At 48.3% G+C, this 22,579-nt stretch overlaps 1 protein-coding gene across 2 annotated transcripts in view; it reads left to right on the top strand.

Annotated features, from left to right (window-relative positions):
* Positions 1–22,579, top strand: part of TRPC5 (transient receptor potential cation channel subfamily C member 5) — a 199,168-nt gene that overhangs the window by 163,285 nt on the left and 13,304 nt on the right. For both annotated transcript variants that reach the window (XM_077307922.1, XM_077307921.1), the window contains 2 exons: positions 10,516–10,838; positions 16,198–16,393. In XM_077307922.1, the coding sequence (XP_077164037.1) occupies positions 10,516–10,838; positions 16,198–16,393 (519 nt within the window). The remainder of the gene's footprint in view (positions 1–10,515; positions 10,839–16,197; positions 16,394–22,579) is intronic.

Below are 22,579 nucleotides of genomic sequence, written 5' to 3'. Positions count from 1 at the left end.
AGAAGACCTTGAGAGGGAGGGTAGAAAAGAATGCACCAGTGTTCAGCTCTCAGGGCTGTTTCTTGCATGCCAAGGGTAATGTTGATCCTTATGGCCGGGAAGGAATTTTCCTGCAGGCCAGATTGCCCCAAGGATCCTGGAGGTGTTTTTACCTTCCTCTGGCCATACAGCTGGGGACGCTGAGAGAGTAGTAGGAGAAGATAGTTGTGCATTTCCTACATTGTGCTGAAGGCTGGACTAGGTCTAAGTTTCTAGTTTAAAAAGGGTGCTAATGCATTGTAAGTTCTGGGCTTCAGGTGAGCATAGGAGAACTGAGCATTAAGTAAGATAAAATTTACCCCTCCCAAGAAGAAGTGTGTGCTTGAAGCCTCTTGAGGATTCTCTTCAAACAAGATGGAGGGGGGGGCAAAATGAATTGTAGGGGGTAAAGAGCCAGTTTGGTGCCGACTTCTAAACTGGCAAGCCAGGATCAATTCTGCACCCCCACCCCCACATGCAGCCAGCTGGGTGACCTTGGGCTTGCCACGGCACTCATAGAGCTGTTCTGTCTGAGCAGGAGTATCTGGGCTCTCTCAGCCTCACCCACCTCACAGGGTGTCTGTTGTGGGGAGAGGAAAGGGAAGGCAATTGTGAGCCCCTTTGAGACACCTTCGGGTAGAGAAAAGCGGCATACAAGAACCAACTCTTCTTCTTCTAAAGGAGCATTTGAGCCCCACACTGTATCAACTATACCACACTAAGTGGGAGCAGACGAGGGGAGCTGCCCTTCTCTGTACTGCATGTACCTTCAAACACCCCTGCATGACCACTCGGACCCCCATAGAACACACAACCAGCCATTTTGTGTCCTGTACCCTGTAAGGTTCCTTTCGACTGGTTAGTATTCAGGCAGCAGAACTGTCCAAATTTCCAGCGGGGAGATGCTCTTCTGTTTGACCCATGAGTAGGCATAATTGTGTGCCCCTCCAGAGCTTTCTGCCAGGCAGGATTAGTTCCACGTCCCCATGAATTGTATCTGTCCTGCTGGATACAGCCCACAGGCTCCCTGTTTCCTAAAAGCTTTTTCTTCCCTTCCTGCTGCTTGTAATGCAAGCAGAAAAAGGAGGCAAAGCCCCAGGAGGCTAAATATTTCACTAAGCAGGCAGGAGGCTGCACATGAGGAAGGCTGTGGCATTGATGCTCTGGCTGTGAAAGACTAGAACCAAGGCCCATTCAAAGGCCTGAATGCTATGGCAGTGCAGCCTGATGCGCCATGTGTGTGCCCGGGAGGCCACTTCTCCCCAGACAGGGATGTTCGCACAGCATCAAAAGACTGCGTCTTTTCTCTGAGGCTTTGGAAGCTGCAGAGGAAATTGCTTGCGCTGTTTAAGCGATGGAGGCTGAAAGAAAGCACATGGTAGCAACTTGATGTGTGCTGGTTCTTCTCGCAACAAGCAGCGCTTTAGCTCAAGCCCTTCTGTGTGTCTGAAGGCTGTTCTGTCCCTGCTGCAACTCTGTCCTTGCAAACAGCTTTTCAGGGAGGATTCATTTGGTTGCCTGCAGATACCCAACGAAGAACCCGTAACACTGATGGGCAGCAAGATGCTCCGTCTTGCCTTCAGCTCTTGTAGAGGGTCGCTGTAAGAACATATAAGACAGATTTCTCCTGTTGGCGGATTAACTTCTTGCTCCGTGCCTCGTAGCAAAGCAGTCTTCCCTGATTGGCCAGGACGTCCGTTCAAAGACTTCTTGGTTCCTGGTTGCAAGAGTTTCCTCCCAAAATTTATTTTTGCCCTCCTCTTGGAATCGGTTTTAAAGGGACTGCGCTCCAGAGTCCCACACTTCTCTCAGCGGAGATTTGCATCCTTCTGTGAGGCTGCTGCTGGCTCGATTCAGCACCCCACCCCCACCCCCACCCCCGGCTCATTAGGGAACGGAAAGAAAGAGACAAGCAGCCTCCTGCTGAACTTGGTTTTTCCATGGGTATTTGAATCTGGTTCTCCCAGGTCCCATCCAAGACTTTAACCACTGCACCACACTGGTTGTCAGGCTAGATGTGTGTGTCAGTCCCCTGGTGGTTTGGTTTTATGATATCAAGTCACAGCAGACTTATGGAAACCCCAGGTGGATTTTCAAGGCAAGAGATCTACAGCGGTGGTGTGCCTTTGCCTGCCTCCATGTCATGATCTGATGAGATCGGGCTGGCCTGAGCTATCCGGGTAAGGCCAGGCCCCTGTCAGGGGACTCCCAGGGGAGGCAGCAGTCACTTGCAGTGATCTGAATAAAGCTGGGATTGTTTTTCCTCTTCTAAAAAAAGGCCGGTAGCTCATTGACCTTTTATGCACGGCGGCAGCTACCTCATTCCGTTACGGCGGGGCACGATGCCCCGCTGTTCCCCATGCTGTGCTGCCTCAGCGTAGCGCACGTGCTTTACGCCGGGGCCAGGAGGGCCGGATCGCTGCCGGCCGAGGTAAGCTGAAGCAGTGGGGAGGGGGGTGGGGAGAGGCCGGAGGGAGTGGGGGGGCCAGGCCCTCTCCACACGCACTGGTGGGGTCAGGGGGTCACCCCTGCCAGCTCTGCAGCTCCACGGAGCCCACAGGGGCGTGCGGTGTCCCTTCAGGGACACCGCAGGTCAGGGCTGGGCGAGCCAAAAGACCCGGCGCTGGCAATTATGCACAGCACCAGCCCACCTCAGCCCCTGCTGGCCGCCGACGTACCCAGGAAGCTGTAGAAGTTCCCATGTTTGCTTAACGTGGGCCTTCCCTTGCCCTGGGCCGGGATGCGCCCACACTGGTGGCGGTGGTGAGCATTATCAGGGATTTTCCCCGAAGCGCTGCATAATGGGCCATACATGAGTGCTTCTTCACAAACAAAAGCTAATTCTGGTGGGGGAGCAATTCAAATGAGACAAATTTTATAGGAATTCCATGATTTGCTTTTGCTTCAAGCATGTCCCCCAGATGCATCCTAGGTTTTCTCTTTTGGGGGCTATTCTACAGCAGTGGTTCTCAGCCTGGGGGTTGTAACCCCTTTGGGGGTCGAATGACCATTTCACTGGGGTCGCAGCAGGGCAAGCAGCTTGGCCAGGAGGGCACCATCCACACAACAGCCATGTGGGGTAGATCAAGATAGAGCTGTCTGGAGCTGAGGAAAACTCCGAGATCAGCATGGTGGGACAAGAGGCAGAATTGAACTGAGAAACCCCAGAATAAAACAATTTATATCCAGTCATGAGCCATGGATCTTCACACCATTGGTCAGTTCCGGTTTAATTTCTGTGAAAGAACCCTTGCATAGTTTTATGGTTGGGAGTCACCACAACATGAGGAATGGTATTAAAGGGTTGCAGCATTAGGAAGGTTGAGAACCACTGCCCTACAGCATGATGTGATGCTGGAAACTGGGAGGAGTGGACCATGGGCACCAGAAAGTATCCGTGGATCATCTGTGAGGAACACTAGATTAATCCACTGCTCTCATCTCCCCTTGCTGGCCTCTCCTTTTCATAAGAATGTCTTGCATTATTGCCTTCTGCCCTTTAGGGAGGCAGCTGGATCAGACCCCAAGCTAACCTCTGGCTCTAATGCTGGAATCTTTAACCCATTAAACACAACCCAAGTTTGTGGGCTCTGCAATTTTAATTCCAGAGTTTAGCTGTACAATCAATGTGCATCATTTCTACTCATCAAAGACTATAAGCTGGGGAATTGTTGATGTTTGTAGGAATGGGAGGTTCAGACAAAGCATCTCTGAGCATGTGCAAAATGCTGTTCCTTCTCCATAACCATAGCCAGTCTTCAGGGTGGATTAGGATTTAGGGAGAAGGATTTCCATGTCAGGAGGCAATTAGGTCTCTCCACCAGTAGGTCTCTCCACCCCAACCCCAAATTAACTCCTAATTTCCTATTGGTTGGAATGCTGCCTTCATTGGCTTCCTTTAGGCAGCCAGAATTTTGAACCAAGTCAAAGAAAGACTGCATTGACTTTTAAAAAATGGTTTGTTTGGAATCTGTCCTTGAAGCTGCCAAAACATATAGCTCTGGGCAACCAAATCACTTTGTCGAGTTCTTTTTCTTCAGGGTTCAGCATAAATACTGGCTAAGAGCCAAGGAGCTTTGGGGCATTTGCCAAAAAGGCACTGCAGAGTTTGGCATCTTACAGTACCTTTACAGACATCTTTTTCCCAACTGTCATGGAGAAAGGCCCCAGGAAGAGTTAAAAGCACAGCCGTCCTTTCCGTGAGTGTTGCACGGGCTTTCCACAAATCAAGTTAGCCGAGTCTATCTATGACATGCACGGAGGCAGAAAACAGTTTGAAATGTCAGAAGCAATCAGAGGCCATGCAAAAATGCACTGGTTACAGTACTCCACTTCTCCTGTCCTTGGGAAGAGAGGGTTTTTTTGTAATCCAATTTTTTGAACTCTGCAGGATCCCATAGAGAGATTTCATTTCCGGCATTTGTCAGGAGTAAATCCTTCGTAGAGCCATTAAATGCCACCAAATTTATTCGCCAAGTGAGGGTAACAGGAGCAAAGAATGGTTTCAAAAAACCCTGCATTCCAAGACCTTGGAAGAAACCTTGAGCTTGGACCTAAGGCTGGGATCCTGAGACCTCAACTTGGGATTCACTGTCCTTGGACTCTTAGCCAATCACAGAAGAGAGTTATGGACCAATCATGGGCCTCCATTAAGGGCCAGTTGCATGTCTTGGCAGGAGCCTCAAAAGTGTATGTAACTTCCACAGCTCCAATTGTTGTTCAGTATTTCTAGTTCCAGTAAAGTTGTTGGTTGTTGGAGATGAGTGTTTGTATTTTACCGAACCCACAGATTTAATCATTCTCATGGATGTTTTATGCTGATCCTACACTGAGCCGGTGGTTGGACTAGAGCAGGGGTAGTCAAACTGCGGCCCTCCAGATGTCCATGGACTACAATTCCCAGGAGCCCCTGCCAGCAAATGCTGGCAGGGGCTCCTGGGAATTGTAGTCCATGGACATCTGGAGGGCCGCAGTTTGACTTATCCCTGGACTAGAGGGACTGTATGGCCCCTTCTAAAATTGCCAGTCAAGATTCAGTACACGGTATTAGGGACATATGTGATTTGTGGCAATCCTTTTTGGCCTCCAACAGGTATCGGAATAATGCAGGACTTAGACTTCCTCCAGGAGAGGGGAGCAGAAGGCACGGCCAGTGGCCTGGGGTCCTGTGAATCCATTCCAGTAAGAGCAGCACTTTCACACATACACACAAAAAAACACATGCAAACACATAGACACAAGGAACCTTTCTGTGTCCCAAGCTTCTCGGGACAGGGCTGGGAATGCTTCTGTTGGCAATAAGTAGAGATGTCAACTGTGGATTGAGAAATTCTGAGATTTCAGAGGGGGGAGAATTCCTGGGGATCAGGTAGGAAGAGGAGGTGCACATGGGGAATTGCTGGCAAGGTGACGGGCTTTTCTTTCCTTTTAGCCCCTTCTAACTGAGTCTGACGTGTGCAAGGGCAGTATTTGTGGGTGAGCATTTTGTAGCCCACTAGAGAGGGAACAATCAGCAAACCTCTGAAGGATAATTTGGTAATCTGGGAAAGTCAGCACGGCTTTTGTTTCTAACAGGTCTTGCCAGACAAATGTAGTTTCCTTCTTTGACCAAGTGATGGGCTTATTATATCGCAGAAACTGGGTTGATATTATTTACATGGACTTCAGTAAGGTTTTTGACAAGGTTTTCCATGATGTCTGATAGGTAAACTGGAGGACTTCAGACTGGATTTTTGTATGGTGAGTTGGATAGGGAGCTGGTTAGAACCTTGCACCCAAAGAGTGGTTGCCAGTGGTATTTCATCAGATTGGAGGGAGGGGAGTAGTGGGGTGCCCCAAGGCTCATTACCGGGTCCAGTACTTTTCAAATTTTTTATCAATGATCTGGATGAGGAGATGGAGTTATAGAACCAGCCAGCGGTCTGCAAAACAGAACTGTTAACACATTAAAGGATGCCAGTTTGCATAACAGGAAGTTATGCACAATGTATAGACCATAATAAATTTCCCAAGTACATTTGTGAATCATTTTATACAGTGATGTCCTATTGCTTGTGCAGAAAAGCCCTCTTCACTGATTCCTGTTCAGCACACACACACAATGCCTTTATTGGCATAAAGCAGATTAGCAAAATGAACAGAGATAGTCAGGATACATCAAGCAGTTTAAGTTTAAAAACTGAAGACAAAAATTCAGCCGTAATAAAGGTGACATTGGCATCCTTATTGCTCAACAAATATTGGCAGATCAGGTCTTTTGAATGATTTCTCCATTTGGGTATAAGAGGTATAATGTGCCTTCGCTGGACAATAAACAAGGGACAGTCCAGTAAGATATGTTGCATGGTGTCAGGAGTGTTTAATTCACAGGGACATAGTCTATTTTCGAAAGGAATCTTGGCTCTGCGATAAAGGGGATTTGCCAAGTTATAGAAATAAGCCGGCATTATCCCATGCTTCACTTGGAGACCAAGAGCACGGGGAGAGCAAATTGCCGGTACAGTAGGATGGACTTTTTGGAATTCCTAATCGAGAAGCCTTTGTTTAATTTGGTGCATAATGGAAGATTCATTCAGAGATAAGATGTGATTGTAGTCAATGCCAATTTGTTGGAGTGTAGTCAGGATGGTAGAGAACCATTTAAATTTGAAAGAGTCTCAATAAACAGGCCAATAGACTATCTGATCGAACCCTAAAATGCAGTTAGCCAATATTTGAAGGTAGAAATCCAGTCCTTAGTTTCAAGAAGATTATGGCCGATTTCGAGACATAAGGAGGAGTAAGGGACACAATTTGGAGTTCCCAAATCTGCCGGAAAAAGGCAGACTGTAATCTTTCCAAGTTTTTGTTAAAAGCTGAGATCCACAGAGGGATGCCGTGTAAAATTTGGGGGAGAATTTTTGAGTCAAACACACGACAGGCAGCTGGGACAAACCGATTACCTTTGAGGAAGAAAAAACGGTTTAGATGGGTAGTAGAACATTTAGCTTGTAAAATAATCCTATTTCTATGTTTGATCCAGTGCAAATTATGTTGGAAGGTGATTCCTAAGTATTTGAACCATTTGACCTGCTCAATTTGATGACCACCAATATGCCAATTTAAGGGGGACCACTTCTGTGCAAAGACTATCACTTATGTTTTTTCTAAGTTAATCAATAGGTCATTAAGTTGGCAATATTCATAGAAAGCATTCAAATATCTTTTCAGACCAATTCTGGAATAGGAAAGCAAGACTGTATCATCAGCATATAGAAGAAGTGGGATTGGCAGTTTATCTAGTTTGGGAGGATGACCATTTATGAGTCTTAGGGTTTTTGGAAGGTCGTGTAAAAAAAGGTTAAATAAATGAGGAACAAGGACACAGCCTTGTTTAACTCATCTCAGGATGGGGATTTGGGTAGTTAGATGACCCTTTTCAGTAAATTTGACCTGACTGGTATTGTTGGGATGGAAGTTCATTAGGAGTAGTAATAGACGCGAATCAATATTAAGGTCTTGCAATTTTCTCCATAGTAAACACCTGGAGATAGAATCAAATGCACTCTTGAGGTCAACAAAAGCTGCATAGAGTTTCTTCCTACCTGTATGAAGATATTTGTCTGCAAGAGAATAGAGGGTTAAACAGTGGTCTAGAGTAGAACAATTTTTAGTAAAGCCAATTTGTTTGGGACCTATTAGGTCATTTGAAGTCACCCAATCTGTTCAGTATAATTTGTGGAAAGCTAGGAGAGCAGAGTCTTCCTGACCTCCTCAGGCAAAAATTCCCCAAAATGGTGCCCACAACAGAGGGTGTTACGGGTAAGGGCAGTTGTTGATTTAGCCCGCTTGCAGGTTGGCACTTGCAGAAGGTCCTGCTCAGATGAGCAAAGCTGTCATTGTGGGAGACCATAGTGGGAGAGACAGAATCCTCCTTCTAGGGGAGCTGGTTTCTCCAGGAGAACAAGTCTCTGGAAGTCACTGTAATTCCAGGAGGCTCCAGGCCATACCTGGAGCTGGGCAACTCTAGTAGAAAAAGTTCTGCAGGATCCAGCCAATGGCTTGAATGATGAACAACGATTCTGGTCCACAGAAGGGAGTCCTGATCTATTGGTACTCTGCTTCTTCCCTGATTTATTCTTTGTACGTTGCCGGTATAGTCATCTTAGCATGTGGAAAGGGAAGGGAAAGTCATCCGCTTATAAATTAGTAGGCCATGCGGCCAGCAGACCAGACTTCCCCAATTGACGCATTTGGCAAAAGAGGCAGTACGGAGTCTATCTGTTCTGTTTATCTATGGAAAGAATGAGGTTTGTATTAGGAGAGTATTCTGAGCAGGAAGGTCTGGCACTGCGGGAACTGCTATTTCAACCGCAATGACATTCTTATTAAAGCAGAAGACTGCTTAATCCTGAATTACTGAGTTACCGTCGGCAGCCTCAGTTCAGAGCTCGAATCGGAGGCTGGGGCAAGATAACACTGCAGATTGCTATCTTGAAGGTCCATCAAGGTTGGCAACACACATTATCTTCAAGACAATAAACAGGCCACACAATTATCATCATCTGTAGAAGAAATACAGCGGGCCCTAGCGGAGGGGGAGGCAGACTGTGGGAAAGGAAGGAAGAAGAGGAAAGGAGGAATGGGAGGGAGAAAAAAGGGCAAGGGGTGGTTGAAGGGATGGGTAGAAGGGAGAAAGAAAGGAAGTAAAGGAGAGATACAGGAAGCAAGTGAGAGGGAAAGACAGAGAGACAGGAAGGAGATGGAGAAATAGAGGAAGTCAGGAAGTCTAGAAGTAAGAAGAAAGAAAGGCAGGCAGGCAGGCAGAGAGGTAGGTGAGAGGGGAGGGGACAGGGGGGTGAAGGTTGGGGGGAATCACGCAGGGGCGAATCGGGAGGGGGAGGGGGAGGAAAGAGGGGGTAGAGAGGAGTGTGTGCATGGGGGTGTGGGGTGGGGGAGAGGAAGCAGAAAGTAAGAAGGAAGAAAGGAAGGCAGGCAGAGAGGTGGGTGAAAGGGGACGGGACAGGGGGGGTGTGAAGTCCTGGGGGGGAATCGCAGGGGGGGCAAATCAGGAGGGGGAGGTGGCAAGGGTAGAGGAGGTAGAGAAGAATGTGTGCCTGGATGTGTGGGGTGGGGGAAGGGGTGGTAGAGCGCGGTGGGTGGCTGTGTGTGTGTGTGTGTGGTTGCTGGGAAATGGCAGCGGGATGATGGGGGGGCAGCCAGGGGGTTGTGTGTGTGTGTGTGTGCGTGTCTGTGGTCGCTGGAAAGCGGCGGCCGGACAATGGGGGTTGGCTAAGGGGTTGTGTGTGTGTGTGTATGTCTGTGGTCACTGGGAAGCGGCAGCGGGGCGATGGGGGGGTGGCCAGGGGTTTGTGTGTGTGTGTGTGTGCGTGTCTGTGATTGCTGGGAAGCAGCGGCAGGGCGAGGGGGGGTGGCCAGGGGGGTTGGCTGGTGAGGCTGTGTGTGTGTGTGTGTCTGGGTGCGGGAAAGTGGTGGCAGTGAATGTCCGTTGGGAAGGGATCCCTTTCGCGAGGGCGAGGAGAAGCCCCGACTCACTGTCGGGGAAGGCTGCTTCTCCTTGTGTGCGGTGAGTCCCCGGTCGGGCAAGGCAAGGCTGGGCCAAGCCGCTAATGGGGAGCCGCGCCATTGGCTGCTTGGCCCTGGAGTGACACTTGGAGTGTCCAATTAGGAGCCGCTTTGTGGCTCCCGATTGAGCCCTTCGAGTTTTTATCCCGGACAGAGCCCGCCCTTTCTCCTCCCCCTTAGGGCTTACTCTTTTATTTATTCCGCTCCGCAGGAAACACCCTTGGTGTGCTGGGAAAGAGCTTGCTTCTTCTAAGAGGAGGCAGTTGGTTCAGATCTCTGGAGGGAAGATGGGACTTTTTGTCTCTTCTGCCCGTTGCTCGCATAACAGGTTCTTGGCCACTGCATTTTTGGGGTATAGTGGACAGGCAGCTGGTGCAAAGAGAAGATCCTACCTGCCATAGTAGCTGGGGGACTGGATGGGGAGGGAGGGGGAGGGAAAGGTGGATGAACTCTCTTGGAAACATGGCATTGATGGGTTGCTAGAACAAAGCAGAAAAGCCTTTCGAGAAATTAAAGGAAAGCCACAGGTGAAACGTATGCCGAGACAGAGCCTTGAAAGGTGATTTTAAGGGAGTAAAGCAGGGGTAGTCAAACTGCGGCCCTCCAGATGTCCATGGACTACAATTCCCAGGAGCCCCCTGCCAGCGTTCGCTGGCAGGGGCTTCTGGGAATTGTAGTCCATGGACATCTGGAGGGCCGCAGTTTGACTGCCCCTGGAGTAAAGTAACAACATTTGAAGAAAGGAGCAACTGAGAACAGTTCTACAGGCAAGTTCCGTCACAATTTAGATTATTTCTGAGGGATAGAAAAAGCTCAAAGTATCTCCTGCCTTTGGTTTGTCTGTGCAGATGCTCTGAAAACTGAACTGCCGTTTGACGTGCCTGCAACCATTCACCTGTGTTTTTCCTCCCCCTCCCCTGTTATTTCTTGCAGTACAATGGTTCCCGTCCAAGGGAGGAATGGGAAATGTGGCATCCCACCCTCATTGCAGAAGCCCTCTTTGCAATATCAAACATTTTAAGCTCCTTGCGTCTCATCTCCCTGTTTACAGCCAACTCCCACCTGGGACCGCTGCAGATCTCTCTGGGGCGCATGCTGCTGGACATCCTCAAGTTCCTCTTTATTTACTGCCTGGTGCTGCTGGCCTTTGCCAATGGACTCAACCAGCTTTATTTCTATTACGAAACGAGTGCCTCGGAAGAGCCCAACAACTGCAAGGGGATCCGATGCGAGAAGCAGAACAATGCCTTCTCCACGTAAGACTCCTCCTCCTCCTCTTCCTCTTCTACTTTTGGGTCCCCAAATGCTACTCTTGCTACCTCCCAAGCCTCAAGGGGTCGGGTGCCTCTGCGATGCTCATTGCTTGGTTTATTCATGTGCCAGGGGTCCAGGTCATGCAAGCAGGTGGGGGGGAGGGGCTGTCTTGGGCAGCCCTGATATCAGTAGCTTGGCACGAGTTATCTGTATTTGCACATCACCAAAGATAGATACTCGGTGAGCTCCGAGGCGGTGCAGAGGAGGCCAGCACCATACTGCTGCCACCGTGACCCCCCGAGAAAGGCCAAACAACCCCTCGGGGGGGGGGGGGGTGTCGCGATCCGCAGGTTGAGAACCGCTGCTCTAAAGTTCTCTTTCCATTTTAGCCCCTACTTTGTTCTGCTCTGTCCCAAGCTTACTTTGGTGCAAGGTTTTTTGGAAAGAATACAATTTAAGCATGCATGCATTTCCAGCTTTCTTTCTCTTTTTAAGCAGAAAAGTATCTATCCCTTTTGGTTGTGGAGATATAAGAGAAAAGGTGCAGGCAGTTCTTGTGCTGATTTCCTGGAACTAATGGTGAGGGAAAGCTGCAAGACAGCAGGCGTCAGCTCCTCTGATGGTTGTGGCAATGGAAGCAACACTGGGAATTGCCGCTCTGCGGATGCAGCCCAGTTTTTTCGCAGTAAATTTCCTACATTAATTACCCCTTCTATAAAGAAGCACTTTCTTTTACATTCTAGTCACCTGATAAATTTAAATATATATATTTAAAAATAGTCCACCGATGTGGGAAACTCCTCCAGGGCTGACAAGAAACCCCAGGATTCCATGAGACCGTGGTTGTCTCAGGGGCCTTGGGGAGTTCCTTCCCCACAGGGCAGGTTGGTTAGATCAGGGGTAGTCAAACTGCGGCCCTCCAGATGTCCATGGACCACAATTCCCAGGAGTTGGGAATTGTAGTCCATGGACATCTGGAGGGCCACAGTTTGACTACCCCTGGGTTAGATCCGTCTCTTGAATCCCACCGACGGAGTAGCTGTGACTCAGGAGGCAAAACAGGGAGCTGCTTCCCGAAGCCACCATTTTGCCTTGCTCCCACGGGGACCATTTGGATTAAAGGCAGAAGCCCCCGATGGCAAACAGAAAGAAGGCGAGGCGAGGGGTGTTACTTGGCAGGCAAACTCCACACATTGGCTCGAGGCAGCCGGCTGCCTATGGCCACATGAGCAACATCGCAACACAAGACACTGTGGGAAGGGGCACAGACAGGAGGGGGCGAGATTTTCTGGAGACAAAGGATCAGTGGGGGGAGAGCATTACCGGGGCAGACTCGACCCTGGCAGGTGGGCTGAAAGCAGGGCACCCGCGGTGGTGTTGGAGACTTGCCTTCGCGGCTCACTCTGCCTCTTAAAAGCTGACACAGTCATTATTAACGCCCCTGGTGCCAAGTGACATTTCGCTCCTCGAAGAGGTGCCCAGCAGGAACGACTTGCTAAAAATGGGCAGCCAGCAAAAGGAGAAATTATACCTGCGGGCCAGCATGACGGAACGGCATGGCCGCGAATCTGACCCTGCCTCCCCCACCGCCACTGCTTTGAGTTTGCTTTGTTTAAATCCCGCTTTGTGGATGGAAGAAGGAAGCCGAGCTGTCCCCCTCACCTGCTTCCAGGTTTGAAGAGCCTCGGTCAAAGCAGTTGCTTGCTGCACTCTGGTTTTGTAAGGGGCCAAAGCGGGAGTCAGTGTTCCTTCTTCGTGCAGCTTATTTACCAAACGGGATTTGTTGACCGTTGTACTGTTTCTTCTGACTTTCCGAGGAAGGGATTAATCGTTTTGCAAAAGCAGCTCCAATTCACACACCGGTTTCTTTCCACACTGGCAGAGCTGCCAGCTCCAGTTTGGAGGATCCTTGGAGATTTGGGGGGTGGAGCCTTGGGGAGGACAGGAACCTCAGGGGGGTCCAACGACAGAGTCCACTTGGGAGAAAAGAGAAAAGAGGCATATGAGAACCAACTCCTCCTGCACAATAGAATAGGTTAAGCATATCAACAAAGTGAAATGAGTTTGATATTGTTGTTTGGCAATTAATATTTACATATTTATATGCACCTTATCCATGGTTCCTCTCTATATTTGGGAAACTGCCCCTGGGGTGTCCGAGTTCCAAACCGGCCCAATCAGGATGTGGCCAGCAAAGCCAGCCACATCTTGATTGGGCCGTGCCCTACAGCTCCTGCCCTCCCTGACTGGCCGCTCACCTCTCTGGCAGCCTAGCAACAGACGCACCAGGCTGCCGACCTGCACACTTCTCTGCCACCTGCCGCTCCTCCTGGCTACCCGCAGTGGCGAGCAGGACCGACGCACCAGCCGCTAACGGCCCACCGCCCCACCAAAGGAGCCACCACCACCAATATTGTATATGTGTGCATATATTACATTTGACCAATGATGAAGACCCTCTGGGGTGAAACTCATTTGGTCTATGGTTATACCTTTTGCAATCATTGGAAATGTATGTGCAATATTGCATAGACCCTGAGTCTTAAGTATTAATGTTTTTAATCTTCTTAATGGGCACTTAATAATAAATATTTATATTTTAATTTAATATATATTGTTGGTCAACCTTGAAGAAGAAGAAGAAGAGTTGGTTCTTATATGCCGCTTTTCTCTACATGAAGGAGTCACCAAGCAGCTTCCATTCGCCTTCCCTTTCCTCTCCCCACAACAGACACCCTGTAAGGGAAGTGAGGCTGAGAGAGCCCTGATATTACTGAAGAAGAAGAGTTTGTTCTTATATGCCACTTTTCTCTACCCGAAGGAGTCTCAAAGCGGCTTACAGTCGCCTTTCCTCTCCCCACAACAGACACCCTGTGAGGTAGGTGAGGCTGAGAGAGCCCTGAGATTCCTGCTCGGTCAGAACAGTTTTATCAGTGCCGTGGCGAGCCCAAGGTCACTCAGCTGGCTGCATGGGGGGGAGCGCAGAATCGAACCCGGCATGCCAGATTAGAAGTCCGCACTCCTAACCACTACACCAGACTGGCTCTCGGGTAACCACTACACCAAATTGGCACCAAACTTACCTTCAGGTAAGCATGCACACCGTCTCCTTTCCTCTGTAGGAAGTGCACAGAACCTGGTCCTCCTGGAGATATTTTACCTTTTCTCCTGCACAAAGAAATGTTATCCTTTATCCTTTCTACCCCCACCCCACCCCAGACCACGACCAGTAAGTGAATAGACTTCCCGGACGTTAGTGTGAAGTGTGGCTGATAACAAGAACACTTTTTGTTCCAAAGTTTCAGAAAAGTCAGAGATAATTGGAGCTGAAAGAAAACACGACACTCACTTTGCTATTTGGAAGGCTTCTGGGCTTGATGGAAAACAGGGGGGGGTAGTTTTGTGTGCCAACTAAAAGCCTGCTGAGCGAGATTCCATAAATTACTGCCGAGTCCTCAACATTCACTCTGACCGTTGCATTTTTGTCAGCCTTCCCTGGTTTTCATTGCGTCGTGTTTTCACCAAGTGTCAGACTGGCTTAACTTGAGGCTGTGTGATTAGAGGAGGAGACGGACAGGTTGACAACTGCTTAGGAGTGCGGACTTCTAATCTGGCGAGCCGGGTTCGATTCCGCACTCCCCCACATGCAGCCAGATGAGTGACCTTGGGCTCGCCACAGCACTGATAAAGGTGTTCTGACCGGGCAGGAATCTCAGGGCTCTCTCAGCCTCAACCACCCCACAGGGTGTCTGTTGTGGGGAGAGGAAATGGAAGGCAAATGTAAGCCGCTTTGAGGCTCCTTCGGGGAGAGAAAAGCAGCATATAAAACCAGCTCGTCTTCTTCTTCTTCTTCAGTAATCTCAGGGCTCTCTCAGCCTCCCCTCCCTCACAGGGTGTCTGTTGTGGGGAGAGGAAGGGAAGGTGACTGGAAGCTGCTTTGAGACTCCTTTGGGTAGGCAAAAGCAGCATATAAGAACCAACTCTTCTCCTTCTTCTTCAGAGCTTTCCAGAAGTCTCTGGAAGAACGAGAAAAATATCAATTTTCGTCATATCCACTGAAAAACAGACAAAGTGTGATTTGAGGAAAGGGAGTTAAATTCCAAGAAAATTGACTTTAGGCCATGTTTCTTGCTTTGTTGAAATCAAGGAGATTTCAGCACATCAGCTTTGAGCATGAACCCGCATAGGTCTGAGCTCAAGTCACTTGCATGTAGATACAGGAAGCCACCTCATACTGAATCAGACCACCGGCCTGGCCATCAAGGGTCATCCTCATGTGTTCAGGCTGGCAGTGGCCCTCTGGCCTAAGAGGGGACTAAACCTGGGGGCTCTGCATGCAAAGCAGATGCCCTGCCAGGGAGGCAGAGACCCTCCCCTATGTATGCCTTCCAGAGAGGGGCTGTAGCTTAGTGGAAAAGCATCTTCTTGCAATCCCTGTTCAGTGTCTGCCATCACCAGTGAGCCTTCACAGTTACCTACCGTGTTCCTCTTGCTTTTGTATAAATTAAAAACCCTGAAACATTCTTTGGGCTTTGAAAAACCTCAGAAGTGGTGCGATTGTGCAGAATATGGTTAGGAAGCAGAGCTGCCACCCCTCCCCTCCCCTTCCCGCCCCGTCCAGGCCATCATTGGCCATTTGGGGGTGGATGGGCTGACATTACCATATATGATTATATCACCTGATAAATGTTTAAGAAATCATAAAAATATATTAAATATTAATTAACTCCCAGCCCTTCTGGAAACGCTTCTAGGGCCATCAGATCTCCCCCTAAAAACTTCCAACAGATTCCACCGCCCTCCGAAGCAGCCTATTCTGTCTTGTTTGCTGGCTCTGTGAAAGTCAAGTCACAACTTCCTTAGTTTGGAGCAAGACTGAAATTCTGTGCCAGACACAAATCCAGAGAGCCTCAGTTTGATGGTTCATTCAGTGGTGCCAGCCTCCAGGTGGGACCTGGGGATCCCTAGGAATTGCAGCTCATCTCCAGTGGCTAGAGATCAGTATAATCCAGGAGGAAATGGATGCTTTGGAGGGTGAACTGTAGTGCATTATACTCCACTGAAGTCCCTGTCCTCCCCAGCTCCACCCCCAGATCCCCAGGAGTTTCCCAGCCTGCACCTGGGCGCCCTCCACCTCATGCCTCAATAATGGCCAGTATTCCAGCACAGCCTGCACTTCGGAGCAGAAACTCAAGTCTCAGGAGGAAGCAGGAAGCATCCCTAGAAACATTTTGGCCCAGTTCAGCCCGGCTGTTCAGATGTTCTTAAATTAATCCATTAAAATATGTGTCCCTTGGCCAACTGACTGAGGTGCTCATCCACCCATATTTAATTAGTAAAGAGCAATTTGTCTTTTTGCAGGCTCTTTGAAACCCTGCAGTCTCTCTTCTGGTCCGTGTTTGGTCTGCTGAACCTCTATGTCACAAATGTGAAAGCCCGACATGAATTCACAGAGTTTGTTGGGGCAACCATGTTCGGCACCTACAATGTCATCTCCCTGGTGGTCCTTCTGAACATGCTCATAGCGATGATGAACAACTCCTACCAGCTCATAGCAGTAAGTCAACCCCTGGGCTTCTTTTTGGGTTTCCATGGAAAGATGCATTTTGTTTGCTCCATGTACACATGTCCATGTCTCTATCAGGCATCCAGGCCAGTGGGTTCCTCAGAAGGAGAACCAGATGAATTCTTCCTGCTACAGGCAGTCCAGGCCCAAGGAAGAATCTATGACTTTTAAGATTCCTCAGCAGCATGAGGTTGGCCCCACTGAATGAACGGAATTTGTGCAGGAACATTGTGTCAAGAGTTCTGCTCTGAAGATCTGTCCTTGCTTTAGTAACTGTTGATGGCTTGGCTGCCCAAATGCAGAACTGAGAGAGGGAGACAGTCCTCTTGGTGACATTGGGTATTTGGCAGGACTTCAGAAACAGGGAGCCTCTTGTGGCGCAGAGTGGTAAGGCAGACGTCTGAAAGCTTTGCCCATAAGGCTGGGAGTTCAATCCCAGCAGCCGGCTCAAGGTTGACTCAGCCTTCCATCCTTCCGAGGTCGGTAAAATGAGTACCCAGCTTGCTGGGGGGTAAACGGTCATGACTGGGGAAGGCACTGGCAAACCACCCCGTATTGAGTCTGCCATGAAAACGCTAGAGGGCGTCACCCCAAGGGTCAGACATGACTCGGTGCTTGCACAGGGGATACCTTTACCTTTACCTTTACAGAAACAGAAAACACAAATGACTCTCTTTCCCTTCCCTTCCCTCCCGTTCCTCCCTTAGTGTGGCCTGGAAAAGCAGCTCCATTTGTTACATGCAGGAACAAGCCTGGTTATCCTAAATATTTTGGGGGAAATGGACCCATTAACCTATCCTTGATTGGGGCTTCTGTGAAGTACTGTTCCTTGCTCGGGAAAGACTTGAGCCTGGACATGGCATGGTGGGTGCAGCCACAAAATGGCTGCCACAAAATGGCTGCCACAGGAGCATTGGCAGCCACAACATGAGTGCAACAGTTTAACTTTGCTGAAACTGTTAGATGCTTCTGTTGCGATGGCAGCTGATACCAAAGCAACATTTTTTAAAAATCTGCACTGCCAATCATCTTCAGTAGTCAGTCAGAAGGCTTTTGGGGTAAAAACCCTCTCTGGCCATGCCCACTGCCTAAAAGCACTTGGTGGATGCTAGAAGAGGTGTCAGGGGGCACCATGTGGAGACCCTTGGCATAGGTGGTTGGTGCGTATCTCAGCCCAAAGGTGAATTTTGGTGACAGAATAGCAAATGCAAAAAACAAAACCGGAATCCACTGTGTATATAAGTCCAATAATATATTCCTGGATGCTACCAGTATCAATGCAAATTTATATATCAAAAACCATTCATTCATATTCAGCATACAAATACAATCAACAATATGGGTAATTAAAGTGACAAGTGCAAATAACAATCCCAAAATCTTTTTCTTTCACAGTGTCTCGGAACCTGGCATCATGCCCAGCTTAAAATGCAAAGCTTCCAAATGCTTGACAATAGACTTGTAGATACTTCACAATCTTGCAAATGCTGGATGTTAGGCTTACAAATGCTTAACAGACGTTATTAGACTTGCAAATGCTTGATAGCCCTGACAGGAATTCCAGATAGTTCCTGTTTCACTGACTATGCTGCCCTAGCTGGCCACACGCAGTAGCAGCTGACTCGGAGAAGCCTGGGCAGGAAGCCCAGCCAGGGGAGAGTCAGAGTTCAGTCCAAGTCACCGGGAGTTCAACAAGTACCGTGCAGAGCAAGGCAAAGAATAGTCGAGCAGTCCCAAGGTCGAAGTCCAGAGAATCCGATAGTCAACAAAGCCAGTTCACTTTACCAATGCCGGAGTCAAGAGTGAAGCCAGGGGTCCGTTGCCAGTGATCAATCAGACGTTCACAGGAGCAGAGTCGGTCGGGGTGGGGGAGGTCGTAGCCTAGATTGCTTCTACGCCTGAACAGTCGCGTTTGTCTTCCTAATTGCAGCCCAGCTAATTAGCTGCACCTGGGGGATGACTCAGCCATCCTCCCCCCCCCAAGATAACCCAGCTGGCCCCCATCTATTCTGGCAGCGTGCCTGCAGCCTCTGGCTTCTTCGGCGTTCTGCCAACCCCATCCTACGGGTTTGTCTGGATCGTTCGGGCGATCCATCTGAATCTCTCATATGCTGGGCCCGGCTGACTGGAGCAGCCTTCCCCAGCAACCCTGTCAGAATCCCCTGTTTCTTCAGCCTCTTCAGCCAGAGCTGCCTCAGCTGCCGGGTCCAGTTGTTCTGGCAACCCTTGGGAGACGGGAGGCAGCAGCAGAGGCATGACACTGACGCTTCTTCATACATCCAAATAAAATCACACAGTCATCACAATAACTTGATAATCCAAGTGCTAATCCAGTGGCCGGCCAGCTTTCCTTCTTTGCTGTGTGTTTCAGCTGGTTTTAGAATTGTTATTTGCACTTGTCACTTTTGTTGGCAACTCTTATTTCAAATGCAGCAGAGCTCTTCGTAAAGCTTAAAAATGTAAACAGAAGAGTGAATACAGTGATTTTTTTTCTAGACTATTATGTTAAGGAAAGGCTTGGTTTTGCATGCATCCTCTATGCCAGTCGGAGGAGGAGGCACTCAGGGGCAGGACAGCTGCCCTGAGTGGGTGTTAAGCGCAGAGTGGCACTTAAGCCATGAGACATGATCCTCCTCCAAGGCCTTTCTAGAAATATATTATGTGGGACAGATAGCTGATCCAGCCAGATAAATCCAGAGACTGGTCCCATGCAGGGCCAAGCTGGATCTTTGGACAAATCTGGGACAGAAAAATCAGAAATCTTAATAATAATAACAACAACAATAAGAGGGGAGTTATAAACCCGCCATATTATAAGATGAGCACTTGTATAGCTGACACTTCATCAGAGGGCCTTGCATAGAAAGCAGAGTGCCAGCTGCACTGGCGAATGGGCCTTGTGGGAACTTGCCATGCAGCTACAATCAGGTCACTCGGCGCCTTAGCACAGAATGCCACTCGGTGTCTTTTATGCATGGCTGGATTCCCTCATCTCAAAGGGCTTTCAAGACTGACCAAAATAGCATTCGTTCAGGAATACAGACAGAATCTGTCATGACTGCAAGCAGAACAGAAGGGCAGTGCGATTTATGTCTGGGAGGTGGGGTTGGCCAGGTGGCTCCATTACTCATGAGCAATATAAAGTAATGGGGTGGGTAATGAGGCCACCGGCTCATGTGGCCAATGATTTCCCCCTTATTGTCTCTTGGCTGCCTTGAGAGCAAAGGAGTCCTTCTGGATGTCGAGCTCATCAGTCCGGAAAAGGGCCCTTGAGCCTGAAAGATGCATTTGGAAATCAGTCACTAAACTCCAGAATTGATTTTTGAGAACGCACCCGATACTTCAGATGGCAGTCTCAAGAGCAAGCCCTCTGCCTGCCCACTGCATGCCCAGGCTGGTCTGGGCACAGGCTGGAGGACCCTAGAGCCAGTACCCATAGTGGACACATCAATTCCACTGAGTATTCCAAGGGGCAATGTGATGGATTGGGCTTTGCTGGGGAATGCAGCTTTCTTACAGCCTCCAGGCCTGAACTGGACAAAGGAGGCTGCCTTATACCAAATCAGAACCTCAGTCCATCCAGGTCAGTCTTTTCCACCCTGAGTCTCCAGGGACTCAGGCAGAGGATCTTTCTCATCACTTACTATCTGATTCTTCTACATGGAGATGCCCGGGATTGAACTGGGGACCTTCTGCATGCCAAGCAGAGGCTCTAACACTGAGCCATGGGTCCTTCTCAATGGTTAAGGCCAGGTGTCTTCTTCACTGTACTCCTCAAAGGTTAAGAGCTCTCTGTGCCTGTACTGGTGCAGATTGTGCTGTGCTTGACACTAGCCAGTCTTTGGGAGTATTGGTTGCACTTGGGGGTGGGGCTGAGTCATTTGTTGTTGTCTTGGCCATAGATATGGCAATGTTCCCCAATATTAAAAGCCAATTGTTTTCTTTGCATCCTCAAAGTATTTATATTGAACTCATGTGGCTGCTTATTTTTAAAAGGTGACACAGAGTTTGTTTGGGCTCTGATAGTGGTTGTAGTTGTAGTGACTGCACCCAAAGCATTTTCATGTTTCTCTCCTTCACCCATTCCTTGTGATAGCCTTGTGACAATAGATTTTTAATTTGCCTTAAGGCCCACCAATTTCAAATTGATCTGGTCTGTTTTCACATAAAGATTAATTATAGTCTCTGTTGTAAGTGAAGTCTGCTTAGTAAGTAATTCCAAATGACTTGCCTGCTCTGATTATTTTTTTGGCATTGTTTGGCCCAGCCCTGATGGTTCTTCTTCAGCAGCATTATTCCTCAAAGGGGTTGTATCTTCTTCATTCTCGTCAGAGGTGGACTCAGTGAGACAGATTTGGACATGGTCTTCAAGCTTCTGTCTGAGCTATTATCTTTAAGAAAACAATCTGTAATCCAGCATCAGCTGTTTCTCAGATCTGCAGCCTGGTTGCTCTGGAGCAGAGTGTTGTCTTTTCTTTGACCCCATCTGTGAGGATGCCAGCAACAAAACCAAACAAACCCAACTCTCAGCATTGTCTTCTTACCTGGCGAGCCAAGTTTGATTCCTTGCTCCTCCCCCAGAGGCAGCCAGCTGGGTGACCTTGGGCTTGCCACAGCATTGATTACTGTTCTGACCGAGCAGTAATCTCAGGGCTCTCTCAGCCTCACCTCCCTCACAGGGTGCCTGTTGTGGGGAGAGGAAAGGGAAGTGAATGTAATCCACTTTGAGACTCCTTTGGATGGATGGATGGATGGATGGATGGATGGATGGATGGATGGATGGATGGATAGATGGATAGATGGATAGATGGATAGATGGATAGATGGATAGATAGATAGATAGATAGATAGATAGATAGATAGATAGATAGATAGATAGATAGATAGATAGATAGATAGATAGATAGATAGATAGATAGATAGATAGATAGATAGATAGATAGATAGATAGATAGATAGATAGATCCTGACATCTCCATTGACATTCCAGCAAATTCAATCAAACATATAACTCAACTGATAATTTCTTATTCATCAAAGCACTCTATTGCAGGCATGAAAGCAGATTTCTGCAACAGAATATGATATAGTAACCTCTTTGTCTAGTTGTAATAGTGGGTTTTAAGTATCTGAACCGAAGCAGCAGAGGGGAGGTTATACAGTTTCTGTCTTCGTCATAAAGTCCACAACATAGGTACAACTGTCACCACTACGTTACAAGGACATTTAGGCATTTCTCAAATCTTCTGATAAGTACAGCTGATGGAAGAGCATCAAATCGGGCTCTGGGAAAAGCCCATCTAAATTTGGAGGGATTAATACTAGATAAGGGCAAAGCAGCAGGTGAACTGATATCTATAGCCTGGAGCTGCATTGTAATCCTAGGAAATCTTCAGGCCCTACCCAGAAATTGGCAGGCCAATTGTCATCTCCAAAGGAAGCAATGATCCAGAAGAGATTTTCAAGTGGGTGAATAATCAACAGGCATTCCCCAAGATCGGTACCATCAAACCAGCCTCCCTTGACAGTATTAACACATCCATCACATCTGTTGCCCAATCAATAATCATAATTGCTAATGGCCTTAACACACAGCTCACAATTACTTTAGATAATTGCAACTCCCTACTTGGTAAGAGGTTGGAGGATTTTTTAAAATCCTTAATGGAAAAGCGGTTGGAGGAATGCTTCGTATGTTAAAATGCCTGCTCAGGACTTGGCTATTTATATGCTCCAAAATTTGGATTATTGAGTAATTTAAAAAATTATTCCTTTGGGCACAGCAGTATGTAACCGATTTAGTTTCTACATGTGAAATGTTCCCCCTTGGCTGTGGCCTCTGACAGGGCATCTGAGAACCTTGGGAAATTTGGAGAGGCAGAAAAGCTGCACATGTCTGGAAGGGAAGGGGCACATGGCAAAAGGAAACTATATTTGGGGAGCACATACAGATAGGCGGTCTCTCAGGTGCACAGGTCCTAGACAGCGTAAGGTCTTAAAGGTTAGAAGCAATACTTTAAACCTGATCCGGAACTCAATCAGCAACCACTGCAACTGCTGGAGAACAGGTTGAATGTGAGTTCTCCTTGGAGTCCTTGAAAAGCCATAGGTGGCTGCATTCTATACCAATTGTAATTTCCAGGTCAGGCATAAGGGAAGGCCCATGTAGAGCGAGTT

Source organism: Paroedura picta, chromosome 13 (assembly GCF_049243985.1).
Source record: "Paroedura picta isolate Pp20150507F chromosome 13, Ppicta_v3.0, whole genome shotgun sequence".
In the NCBI taxonomy this organism is placed as follows: domain Eukaryota; kingdom Metazoa; phylum Chordata; class Lepidosauria; order Squamata; family Gekkonidae; genus Paroedura; species Paroedura picta.
Note: the sequence above shows the minus strand (reverse complement) of the source record. Positions and strands in the feature narration are given on the sequence as shown.